At 34.5% G+C, this 12,766-nt stretch overlaps 1 protein-coding gene across 3 annotated transcripts in view; it reads right to left on the bottom strand.

Annotated features, from left to right (window-relative positions):
* ORC4 (origin recognition complex subunit 4) overlaps positions 1 to 12,766 on the bottom strand; it is a 96,104-nt gene that overhangs the window by 52,622 nt on the left and 30,716 nt on the right. The window contains exon 1 of one of the 3 annotated variants that reach the window (XM_082630262.1): positions 2,922 to 3,059. The exons of the other annotated variants lie outside the window; for them this stretch is intronic. Coding sequence (XP_082486388.1) covers positions 2,922 to 2,985 — 64 coding nt within the window. The 5' untranslated portion in view covers positions 2,986 to 3,059. Of the gene's footprint in view, positions 1 to 2,921; positions 3,060 to 12,766 lie in introns of those variants that run through there. 3 annotated transcript variants of the gene reach the window in all.

The raw sequence follows: 12,766 nt of genomic DNA on the forward strand, positions 1-12,766 counted from the left end.
TAACAAATAATCTTAAATCAAATGATATACCTTATAAAGCTGTAAGTCTGGTGATGTAAGAGAAGGTAAAGTCAATTATCTTTAGAAAAAGATTATCAATTATTTCTGTCTTTTTATAATGGGTTGACAGTTTGCTAGTAACACATTAAAAACAGATTAGTAATATATTCTCCTTTCTGGAATTAGGCTACCATATTTCATTCTTATTTACACTGCCGTCAATTAAGACTTAGAGGATTAAAAGGAATATCTGAAATGAATATTAAATTTACTAGTCAAAATCTATACTTTTATGTATTTTATTAATATTTATAAGTACTCCAGCCATCCTCAATTTCATTATTTTAATTTTGCTGTGATTTGGAATACTCTCCCTACTCACTGCAAACTCGCAGTTACTGAATGCCAGTCTTGCTTGTCTAAATGCTTGTCTAAAATATAGGCAACACAGATTTTAAATCTAATATATAGTAATACTGAACATATGAAAAAAGAGAGTTCAAGGTTTTCATTTCTGACGTTAAACCAGAAAAGCAAAGGCAGAAGAAGTGAAGATGAAGACACTAGGATCTTTCTAGAAATTTTTGAATTTTCTTAGAAAATAAGTCACACGCAATGAAATAAAGAAATATTTGAGGATACTATTGAAATCAGAACCGTAAGCAAGGAGAAGTCCAAAAAGAGGCCATTTATATATCAAATTTAAGATAAATGCAAATTCAGACAAAGTCAAGGAGAAGCAGAACTGGAAAACTGAGATTGATGGTAATATCAACTGTCCCTAAGAGTTTTGTCATCAAGCATAGATTTGAGTTCTTGGTTCTGTGGTGTGACCTTTGCAAATTAACCTTCCTAAGCCTCAGTCTTCTCCTGTGTCAAGTTTGAGATAAAAGCATTATTTAATTCACAGGATTACTGTGGGGATTAAATGAAATGTTTTACCAGATATGCCATGCTGTCAAATGCCAAGCATGGTGATACAGAGTACCCTTTATAAATTATTATATTACATTGGAGAGAAGAACCAAGATTAGACACAATTAGAGTTGCGGGCTGGGGGGAATGAAGCACAGAATTAGACTCTTGTTCTAAATAATTTCTTTTTTTTTTAACATCTTTATTGGAGTATAATTGCTTTACAATGGTGTGTTAGTTCCTGCTTTATAACAAAGTGAATCAGTTATACATATACATTATGTTCCCATTAAACAATTTCTTTTAGGGTACTTTGACCATGCAATGAAGTATCGAGTACAACTCCAACTAAGGCACCCCAGAACTATGATGGCAACTTCAATGGTATAAATTCACTAAGTATTCCTCAATATAAAAAAAAAAAATTTAATAGTAGTAATAATAAGAAATTATGGGCAGATCAATCTATATAGAGTTACATGGACCCTAAAGACTTCAAATCACTAGTGCCCAAAGCTATTCAACACCTGGAAGTGATTAAGATTGCTGGGCCTCATCCCCAGAGTTTCTGATTTAATAATAGGTCTAGGGTAGACCTTGAGAATTTCATTTCTGATAAATTCCCAGAGGATGTTCCTGTTGCCAGTCGTGGAACCACACTTTGTGAGCTACTGAGAAAACTGACTTGATTATTGTGCATTCCGCATCAGAAGAAATCCACGGGTATAGACAGCATCTCTTCAAACCAAGCTAAGCCTAACGTAAGTATTTGAGGATCGTGAAGGGAAAAGAGGAGAATGTGGAATAAAACAGGCATCAGGAGGCCAACGGACTTTCATCATGGTAATTAAACAAATAAGCTTTGAAGCCCTAGAAGGCTTCTTAGCAGATAGATAAAGAGATCACAAATCATACACCATAAGGGGAAACAAAGAGTTTCTCTTTCCTCCTGTTACTGAAAAGTAACAAAAGGTTTTTGTTTTACCAGCTGATAATTTAGAGAGCCTTCTGAGGATATTCCAAAAAAGTATACAGTTCTGTGATCTACTTGGGAGATTCTTTTGGTTGTCTAAATATTCATATAAACTTTTAAAATAAAAGAGTGGAAAGATAGAAAAAAACATTTGCCTGGATATTTTATATTTATGTCATCCCCTGATTTAAAAAAAAAAAAAAAGCCCTTTCTTTCCTGCAAAGAATTTTCAAATTGTTTTTTGATATGTATATTTTAACAGCATAGAAGACAATGTTGTTTTTTTTTTTTTTTTTTGCTGTACGCGGGCCTCTCAGTGTTGTGGCCTCTCCCGTTGTGGAGCACAGGCTCCGGACGCGCAGGCCCAGCAGCCACGGCTCACGGGCCCAGCCGCTCCGCAACACGTGGGATCTTCCCAGACCAGGGCACGAACCCATGTCCCCTGCATCAGCAGACGGACTCTCAACCACTGCGCCACCAGGGAAGCCCAGAAGACAATGTTTTAATAAGGTTTTGATTCAACAATATTTCTTGGGACAAATTAAATATGCCTAGGCTAAAAAAATTAAAAGTAAAAATTAGTACCTAAAAAGTAAAATACTTAAAAATAAAATACTTAAAAGTTATCAACCAGTCTAAGACTGATATCAAACAACATGAAAGACTTCTAACACAAAAAGGCCAAAAAAGATGTGCTTGATTCAGGAGATGAGGACAGGCATTTGCTCTATGGAGCTAATGGAAAATTACAGTCTCACTGTCCGAATTACAAGATGAATGAGGAACTGGTTAAGCACTAATGCTGTAACACTGTGGGACAGGCTGTGTCAGTTACTATGATGCAAAGTTCGTAGTATCCAGGAAGACATAAGCAAAATGGATGAATATTCATTAAAAAAAAAAATCCCTGGGCAACACTCTTGAATCTTCAGGGATAGAAAACACCCCCCTCCCCCTTTTAAAGCAGTAAATGTTAAATTCTGACATAAAGTCAAAGTTGGGGGGGAAAAAAAAAAGGATTAACATCACAGACCATGCCTGTAGAGTTCTTGGTAAATGTTAGTGGGATCTTTTTTATAAAACCTGAGCAACTTCATTCTGCTTTGGTTTGCCACTTCCTCTGGACATTGATCTCTTGAGCAGTAAGTGTCACATATGAAATCCTCACAGTTGAAGTGAAAACGGAATGGAGAAACTTACTGAGATTCACAGACGAGAGATACTTTTCCTTGCCAAAGGCTAGGTGCTTCAAATACTGCCCAGAATGAGACTACTGCACTCCAAGTAGACCACCACAGATAGTCTACTAAGAGCAGTAAAGCAGGAAAACAAAAAACATAACTTTTCTTCCCCTTTATTGTTTCAATGTGTTGGTCATGGTTAATATGTATTTAACCAAGTAAATAATCTGCTTTTATTTATTGTATGTGTTTATGTGACATTTAAAGTTGACTCTTGAGTTATGTGACCTTTTCTCTATATACTACCACCAGACCAAATGGTTCAGAATACAAACATGGCAGTGACTATTCTTTTAAAAAACTAAGTTGGAAGAATTAAAAACTCTTAACCAGACAACTAAAAATAAACAATGGCATTTTAACCATGCATAGATATGCACACACAGAACTATCCAAGCCAGTATATTTATTCACTTATACAATAGCCAAGTAAAGCAAACCATTCGCTGAATATGCACACATACACTTATAAATAGCAGATATAACTTGTTTTACATTAATGATCTTTCCCTTAGATGTTCAAAATGTCCAGATCTAAGGAACTAAACTGAAAGGCATCCTGGCTATGCTACTCAAATATTTTATCTTCATCGGGAAGCTGTCAATAGAGAAATGGCCAAAACTACAGAGAAAACTAACAGGCATCTTTAAAAAATTTTTCTGAATTCTAATTATTCTTCTCACCTCTCTAATTATAACATGCTTATGGACTATGTAGTAGAATGGTAAAGAGACAAACTGTAGAGCAGTTAGGTTATAGTCAATTCATCGATAATGGAATTCCACTATTATAAATCCCAGTGCACCTAGCAAGGTAATACCTTTAATGTGGTATGTCCAATGGAAGAATTCTTCCTCATAAAACAAGAGTACAAACTCACGAATTATTACACTTTTCATTTTTAAAAGGCACATAAAAATCAGCAAACATTAATGAAATTTTGGACACAAGGGTAACATTAAACTCTAATTAGAAAACATACACAAAAAACCAACAGAGTATTTGTTTTACTCTATATCAGTTTCCCAAATATCATCATAATCACCTGTGAAAATGCTTTTAGAATATGATTTCTGGGTCTCAGTCATAAATCTGTAATCTACACAATGTTCCCTGATTGACTCTTCTATACCACCAGGTCTAGGAACCCGTGTCCTACACTATGGGCTCAAGTAAGTGAGTGGCATTGTAGCTCTGACTTTTGTACTGTCTTAGGTCATGATACTCAGTTCTGACACACACATAAAGGTGCACACCTATATATGGTTGAGAAGCTTCTTGCTATACCAATTCCAGAGCACTTCTATATTATAAACCAGAAAGGTACTGACCATTTAGAATTTATTCCTGCACTGACAAAGGACAAAAATGACAGTAATTATTAAAATATGCCACCTGAAGCCGCCTGCTCAGAACAGTCTATCTACATTCCCCATGACAGTAAGATCCCTACAACTTACACCCTTACCACTGAAAGGATGATAAAGGTGATATATTGAGATATATTCATTGACCACTACTTACCATAACTGTATGTGGAATTTCAGACTTTCAAAAACATGTTAACCAAAGCAGGATGGTTAAACAAATAAATTCAAGACTCAATCATGTGTATATTCAGCTCCCACTTATCAACTGAGGTGGTGTATTTATCATGATAATTGCCCATTCCTATGCTTTCCAAAACCTACATGTTAATAAATCCCTGAGAATTATGAAGCATGTCCTTTTCTACTCCTGGGATTTCATGAGCAGTTATAGATCTTTTTTTTTCTAATGGTGACTTCCTCAGTTCTAAGCCTGTACTCTATTTCTACTTCATTGTTTCTACATCATATATTTTAGATTAACTCTATTCAGCCAACAATAAAAATAATTAGGGAAATCACTTAACTTCTAAAAACATAACTAGAAAATAAATAAATGTCACTAATAACGTATTTCCAAATATAGTTCACTATCCAGTCAGATGTCAAAGTGTTTCGCCACTCTACAGATGTTAAACAAAAATCTACTTGGTATGCACAGTTAACTTGACCTCTTCATCTTAGGCTAGTTCAAATCATTGTCTTTCAGACTAACAGTACTAAACGAACGAGGGAAAACCTATGTGGATAGACTCCTGGCACACTCCTTCAAATCAGATTTTTTTCTAATGTCTAGTCAACTGACCAAATACCTCTCAGCTTGCTGACTCACAACACAACATTTATATTATGAAAAAAGTCAACCTAATTTTGAATATTACTGTCTTAACTTAGAATTATCAAATATCACAAGGGCACAGATCATGAGACTTGCTTTGGAATACCACCAGCTATATCTAAGAATAAGCTGTTCAACAAATCACTGAATTAATACGATAATGTTTTGAAGTCAAAAGCAAATTATTGCTTCACCAAAATAATACTGTTAAGTCACAAGTCCTTTCATGCCACAGATTTTAGGCACTCAACTTGTTGCCAGTTATGTAAACTAGATATAAAATTTTTGGTGATATTGTTATGTGGTGATAACATTTAACGATTAAGTCCCTTTGGCCCAAGAAGTTAATAACATGAAGTAACAGGGCCACACAACATACCTTTGGCATATTGATTGTCGTGTGTGTATGTTTATGTATACACGTATAGGTGACATATATATGTTAGCTTATGGCTTCAGTTTCAGATACTGCTTAAAGAAACATTTTTGCTACATTGAAACACAACTTGTTGCTGAGAATGACATTTCAAATGACACAGAAAATAAATGCATTTTGAAAAGAAATTAAATAAATACTTCTTCTATATAAACACCTCCTTATATTATATTAAATGAGACAACCAATGGGCTCCAAGTTGATTTCAAAGTTTCTAAATCAACTCAATCTAACAAGTATTTAGTGAATGTTTACTTATTACAAGGCCATGTGGCAAGCATTAAAGGAAAGATGAAATGTAAAAGTTGGTCTCTAGCCTCAAGAAGCTTAAAATCTCATTGGAATAAAACATATGAATATAAAAAGCAGAAAAGGCAACACAAGTATAAAACAAGGGATAAATTCATGGACTTAGTGGCGAAAGAAACCATAAAGAACATATAGTCTACCTTTTATATGAGTGGAAATTGAACAGAGAGGTTTTAAATGACTTGCCCAAGATCACATAACTTATAAGCAGCAGCTGTTAGATCTAGTGACACCAACACAATGGTCATTTAGTCTCAAGAGGAAGGGAGAAAAAAAACCCCTGTAAACATCAGAAAAGCCATCAAAATCATCACTGGACTTTTCTTTAGGGGAATAAAAACAGTGGAAGGATGCATTCTGAAAGAAAATTGCTAGTATTCCAGAAGTTCAAGGATGATAATCCATTTCTTCAAATGTGTATCTGTACATTTATGTTTTTCATAGGCATATTTTTAAGACCATAAACTTATTTTTTTTACTCATTAGAAAGTAACATGTTTATCATAGAAACTTTGGAAAGCCTATAAGGAATGACGTAGATAAGAACTGTGGTGCAAAATGGAATAAGAGACTCTTTGCAATATCTTTTTTTTCAAATTGAAGTACGGTTGATTTACAACATTGTTTTAGTTTCTGGTGTATAGCAAAGTAATTCAGATATACATACATACACATATTCTTTTTCATATTCTTTTCCATTTATTACTGGATACTGAATACAGTTCCCTGTGTGATACAGTAGGACCTCATTGTTTATCTATTTTATATATAGTAGTTTCTATCTGCTAATCCCAAACTCCTAATTTATCCCTCCCCCACTCCCTTTCCCCTTTGGAAACCATAAGTTTTTCTATGTCTGTGAATTTGTTTCTGTTTTGTAAATAAGTTCACTTGTGTCATATTTTAGATTCTACTTATAAGTGATATCATATGGTATTTGTCTTTCTGACTTACTTTACTTAGTATGATAATCTCTAGATCTACCCACGTTGCTGCAAATGGCACTATTTCATTCTTTTTTTATGGCTGATAGCATTCCATTGTGTATATATATACCACATCTTCTTTATCCATTCACCTATCGATGGATATTTAGGTTGCTTCCGTATCTTGGCTATTGTGAATAGCGATGCTGTGAACACTGGGGTGCATGTACCTTTTCGAATTAGTTTTCTCCAGATATATGACCAGGAGTGGTATTGCTGGATCACATGGCAACTCTATTTTTAGTTTTTTAAGGAACCTCCATACTGTTCTCCACAGTGACTGTAACAATTTACATTGCCACCAACAAACAGTGTAGGAGGATTCTCTGTTCTCCACACCCTCTCCAGCATTTATTATTTATAGACTTTTTGATGATGGCCATTCTGACTGTTGTGAGGTGGTACCTCATTATAGTTTTGATTTGCATTTCTCTAATAATCAGTGATGTTGACCATATTTTCGTGTGCTTTTTGGCCATCTGTATGTCTTCTTTGGAGAAATGTCTATTTAGATCTTCCCCCCATTTTTTGATTGGGTATTTTTGTTTTTGTTTTGTTTTGTCATTGAGCTGCATGAGCTGTTTGTATATTTTGGAGTCTAATCCCTTGTCGGTCACTTCGTTTGCAAATATTTTCTCCCAGTCCGTAAGCTGTCTTTTCATTTTGTTGATGGTTTCCTTTGTTGTGTGAAAGCTTATATGTTTGATTAGGTGTCATTTGCTTATTTTTGCTTTTATTTCTACTGCCCTGGGAGAATAAGCTAAGAAAACACTTTTATGAAAAAAAAAAAAAAACACTTTTATGATTTATGTCAAAGAATGTTTTGCCTATGCTCTCTTCTAGGAGTCTTATGGTGTCAGGTCTTATATTTAAATCTTTAAGCCATTTTGAGTTTATTTTTGTGTAGGGTATGAGGGTGTGTTCAAACTTCACTGATTTACATGCAGCTGTCCAGCTTTCCCAACACCACTGGCTGAAGAGACTGTCTTTTCTCCATTGTATATTCTTGTCTCCTTTGCCAAAGATCAATTAACTGTAGGTTTATTCCTGGGCTCTCTATTCTGTTCCATTGATCCATGTCTGTTTTTGTGCCAATACCACACTGTTTTTATTACTATAGCTTTGTAGTATTGTCTGAAGTCTGGGAGGTTTATGCCTCCAGATTTGTTCTTCTTCCTCAGGATTGCTTTGGCAATTCTGGGTCTTTTATGGTTCCCTATAAATTTTAGGATTATTTGTTTTAGTTCTGTGAAAAATGTCATAGGTAGTCTGATAGGGATCACATTAAATCTGGTACATTGCTTTAGGATGTATGGCCACTTTAACAATGTTAATTCTGCTCCAAGAGCATGGGGTATCTTTCCATTTCTTTGAATCATCTTCAATTTCTTTTATCATGTTTTATAGTTCTCAGCACGTAAGTCTTTCACCTCCTTGGTCAGGTTTATCCCTATTTTATTTTTTTGCTGCAATTTTAAAAGGGACTGTTTTACTTTCTTATATTTCACTGTTAGTGTAAAGAAATGCAACAGATTTCTTTATGTTAACCTTGTATCCTGCTACCTTGCTGAATTCATTTATCAGTTCTAGTAGTTTTTTTGTGGAGTCTTTCTTTGTACTTGTAATAACTAATAAAACAAAACAAATTGTTAAAAAGAAATGTCCTAGATAGATTATGAGAAGATGATGGAGTAGAAAGCAACAGGAATCTGTCTCTACACCAAGAAAGCAATTGCACTTGCACAATCTGTCTGATGAAACTATTTTGGAACTCTAGAATATAGTATACTAAAGGTTTGCAATTTCCAAGGGAAGGCTAGGAAAGCAAGTTGCCATTAACTTTGGTCAATTTCAGCTCTTAGCACAGTAGTAGCTACCCATTCCCCATTACCCAGTTCAATGGGTGGCAGTTATATGCACATGTTCCTGGAGCAGCTTACACATAGCTTGTGGTGACAGGGTGGGTAAAAAGGACCCTGCTGTCCAAATGTCAAGGATCTGTGATCTGATCACCGCTTCTCATCTCAGAGGAACAGAGACAGGTAGCCACTGCTGTTCCATCTCCCCTGACTGTTGCAAGTCCCTCTTGTTCCTGCTGAAGTATGCTAGGGGGCCAGCGCCCTTTCACCCTCCCTTCATTTCACTCTTATTCTCTTTTGGAAAGACAGACATCAAATACTAGGACATTTAAAGAAACTGCACATATGAGGGAAATTGGAAAGTCACCATGCATGCCCGGGGAAAAGACCAGGCTCAAAAGAACCTAAGAAGACCTTAAGTATATACCTCAGTTGAGCTTTGGCAAAGAAGCAGAACACACAATTTAAAAAAAGCAAAACAATAAACAAAAATAACAACAAAAACCCAGCAAACCCTGCAGAATGGGGAAATGTGATTTCCAGAGTTACCAAATGATTAAATTCAAATGTCCAGTTTTCAAATTAAAATTATCAAGAAATATAAAGAGGAAAGTATAGCCCATAAAAAGAAAAAGTATAAATAAACAGAAGATGTTCTTTAAAAAGACCTGATGGCAGATCTACTAGACTCTAAAGCAACTGTCTTAAAGATTCTCAAAGAACTAAAGTAAAATTTACAAAAAGTCAAAAAAATTAAATATGAACAAAATGGAAATAATATCAATAAAGAACACTGAAAAGGAAATTCTGGAGCTGAAAGTATAATAACTGAGGTGAAAACTTTACTACAAGAATTATAAGGCATATTTGATCAGGCAGAAGAAAGAATGAGTGAACATGAAGATAGGACAATGAAAATTACCAAGTCAGAGAAACAAATAGAAAAAAGATTGAAGAAAGGTGAACAGAGCCTAAGGGACCTGTGGGACACCATCAAATGGGCTGACAAATGCATTGTGGGAGTCCCAGAAGGAGAAAGAAAAAAGGGATGAGAGAATATATAAACAAATAATAGCTGAAACTCCAAATTTAATGAAAGAAGCTCAATGAACTAGAAGTTTGATGAACTCAGAGATCTACACAGACACATTATAATCAAATTTTCAAAAGACAGAGAAAGTCTTGAAAGGTGAAGGAAAGAAGCAACACTTCACATACAAGAGATCCTCGATAAGATTATCATCAGAGTCCTCATCAAAAACTTTAGAGGCAAGAAGGGAGTGGGCCAATATTGTCAAAGTGCAAAAAGATAAAAAAATAAAAACCTGTCACCCAAGAAGCATAAATCTCGAAAAACTATCCTTTAAGAGCAAGGGAGAACTTAAGTCATTCCTAGGTAAATAAAAGAAGGAATCTGTTACTACTAGACCTGCACTACAAGAAATGCATAGGGAAGTCCTGCAAGGTGTAATAAAAGGACACAAGACAGAAACACAAAACCACATAAGGAGATAAATGTCTCAATAAAAGTACATGAGTGATTTTCAAAGCTAGTATTATTCTAATTTGTTCTTTAATTCCACACTTTGTTTTCTACATAATTTAAATGACTAATTCATTTCAAATAACTTAGTTTATGTCTTTGGGTACACAATGTATAAAGATGTAACTGTGACATGAACAACTTAAAAGGGCGGGGATGGAGTAGCAAAGGAGCAGAGATTTTGGTATATTATTTAAATAACATAAGCAAACTAGTGTTACAATTTCAGAATTTTAAAAGTAATCCCTATGGTAACTGCCAAGAAAATATTTATGAATATACACAAAAAGAAATAAGAAAGGAATTTAAATGTTTCCTTACCACCCCCCTAATCAACTAAGCACAAAAGTAGACAGTAATACAGGAAATGAGGTACAAAAAAGCTATTAGACATATAGAAAATAGCAAAAAGAAAGAAAAAATTCCTTATCCCTAAGTAGTTTTTAACATAAATGAGTTAAACTCTACAATCAAAAGAGACTGGCAGAATAGATAACAAATATGATGCAACTATACGATAGCTACAAGAGATTCACTTTAAATCCAAAGGCACATATAGTTTGAATGTGAAAGAATGGGAAATGATATTCCATACAAATAACCAAAAGACAGCAGAGGTGTCTATAGTAATATCAGACAAAATAGACTTTAAATCAAAAAAGGATGTGAGACAAATAAGTACATTAATAAAAGGTTCAACACAACAAGAAGATATAACAATTATAAACATTTACACACAAAATAACAAACCTTCAAAGTATATGAAGAAAAAAATGAACTGAACTGAAGAGAGAAATACAGTTCTACAATAACAGCTGGAGATTTCAATACCCCACTCTCACTGGATAGAACCACCATATGGAAAATAAGTAAAGAGAGAACATTAAGAACATAATATACCAACCAGATATAACAGACCTATTCAAAATACACTACACAATAGAATATACATTCTTCTCAAGTGCACATGGGTCATTTTCCAGGATATATCATATATTAGGAGACAAATTAAGTCTCAACAGATTTTAAAAGATAGATATCATACCGAGTATCTTCTCCAACCAAATTGGGATGAAGTCAGAAATATTGGAAGAAAAAGAAGACAATTCACAAATTTGTGGAAATTAAACAACACATTCTTAAACAATCAATGGATCAAAGAAGAAATCACATGGGATATTAGAAAATACCCAAAGATAAATGAAAATGAAAACACAATTTACAAAACTCCTGGCACACAGGGGTAAAGCAGTGTTAAAGGAGAAATTCAGAGCTATCAACTCTTTAATTGAAAAAGAAGAAAAATCTCAAATCAATAACATACTCTACAACCTTAAGAAACTAAACAAAGTGTAAATAGATTAAGCCTAAAGACAGCAGACAGAATGAAATAATGAAGATTAGAGCAGAGATTTTTCTTAAAAATAGGGAATAGAAAAACAACAGAGAAACCAAAAGTTGTATCTTTGAAAATATCAACAAAATTGACAAATCTTTAGCTAGATGGACTATGAAAAAAAGAGAAGAGATTCAAATTAATAAAATCAGAAGTCAATGTGGGGACAGTACTACCAATTCTACAGAAATAAAGAAAAATTAGAAGAGAGTACTATAAATTGCATGCCCACAAATTGAAAAACCTAGATAAAATGGACAAATTCATAGAAACACAAAATCTACCAAGACTAAATCACAAGGAAATAGAGTATCTGACTAGACATATAACTAGTAAAGAGACTGAACCAAAGTCAAAAATCTCTTGACAAAGAGCCCTGGAATTCTACCAAACATTTAAAGAAGAACTAGCATCAATTCTTCCCAAACTTATCCAAAAAATTGAAGGAACAGGTTCTAATTCATTCTTTGAGGCCAACACTACACTGGTACCAAAGACACTATAAGAACACTACAGACCTAAATTCTTATCAACACCGTTGTAAAAATCCTCAACAAAATATTAGCAAACTGAATTCAGCAGCATATTAAAAAGATTATACATCATGACCAAGTGGGATTTATTCTTGAAATGCAAGGATGGTTCAACATATAAAAATTGATGTATGTAACACTTCACATTAACATAAATAAGGGAAAAAACACATAATTATCTCAAGTGATGCAGAAGCAGCATTAAAAGTTCAACTAGGGGTTTCCCTGGTGGCGCAGTGGTTGAGAGTCCGCCTGCCAATGCAGGGGACACGGGTTCGTGCCCCGGTCCGGGAAGATCCCACATGCCGCGGAGCGGCTAGGCCTGTGAGCCATGGCCGCTGAGCCTGCGCATCCAGAGCCTGTGCTCCG

The sequence above is a fragment of the Mesoplodon mirus genome (assembly GCF_964341445.2).
Source record: "Mesoplodon mirus genome assembly, chromosome: 8".
In the NCBI taxonomy this organism is placed as follows: domain Eukaryota; kingdom Metazoa; phylum Chordata; class Mammalia; order Artiodactyla; family Ziphiidae; genus Mesoplodon; species Mesoplodon mirus.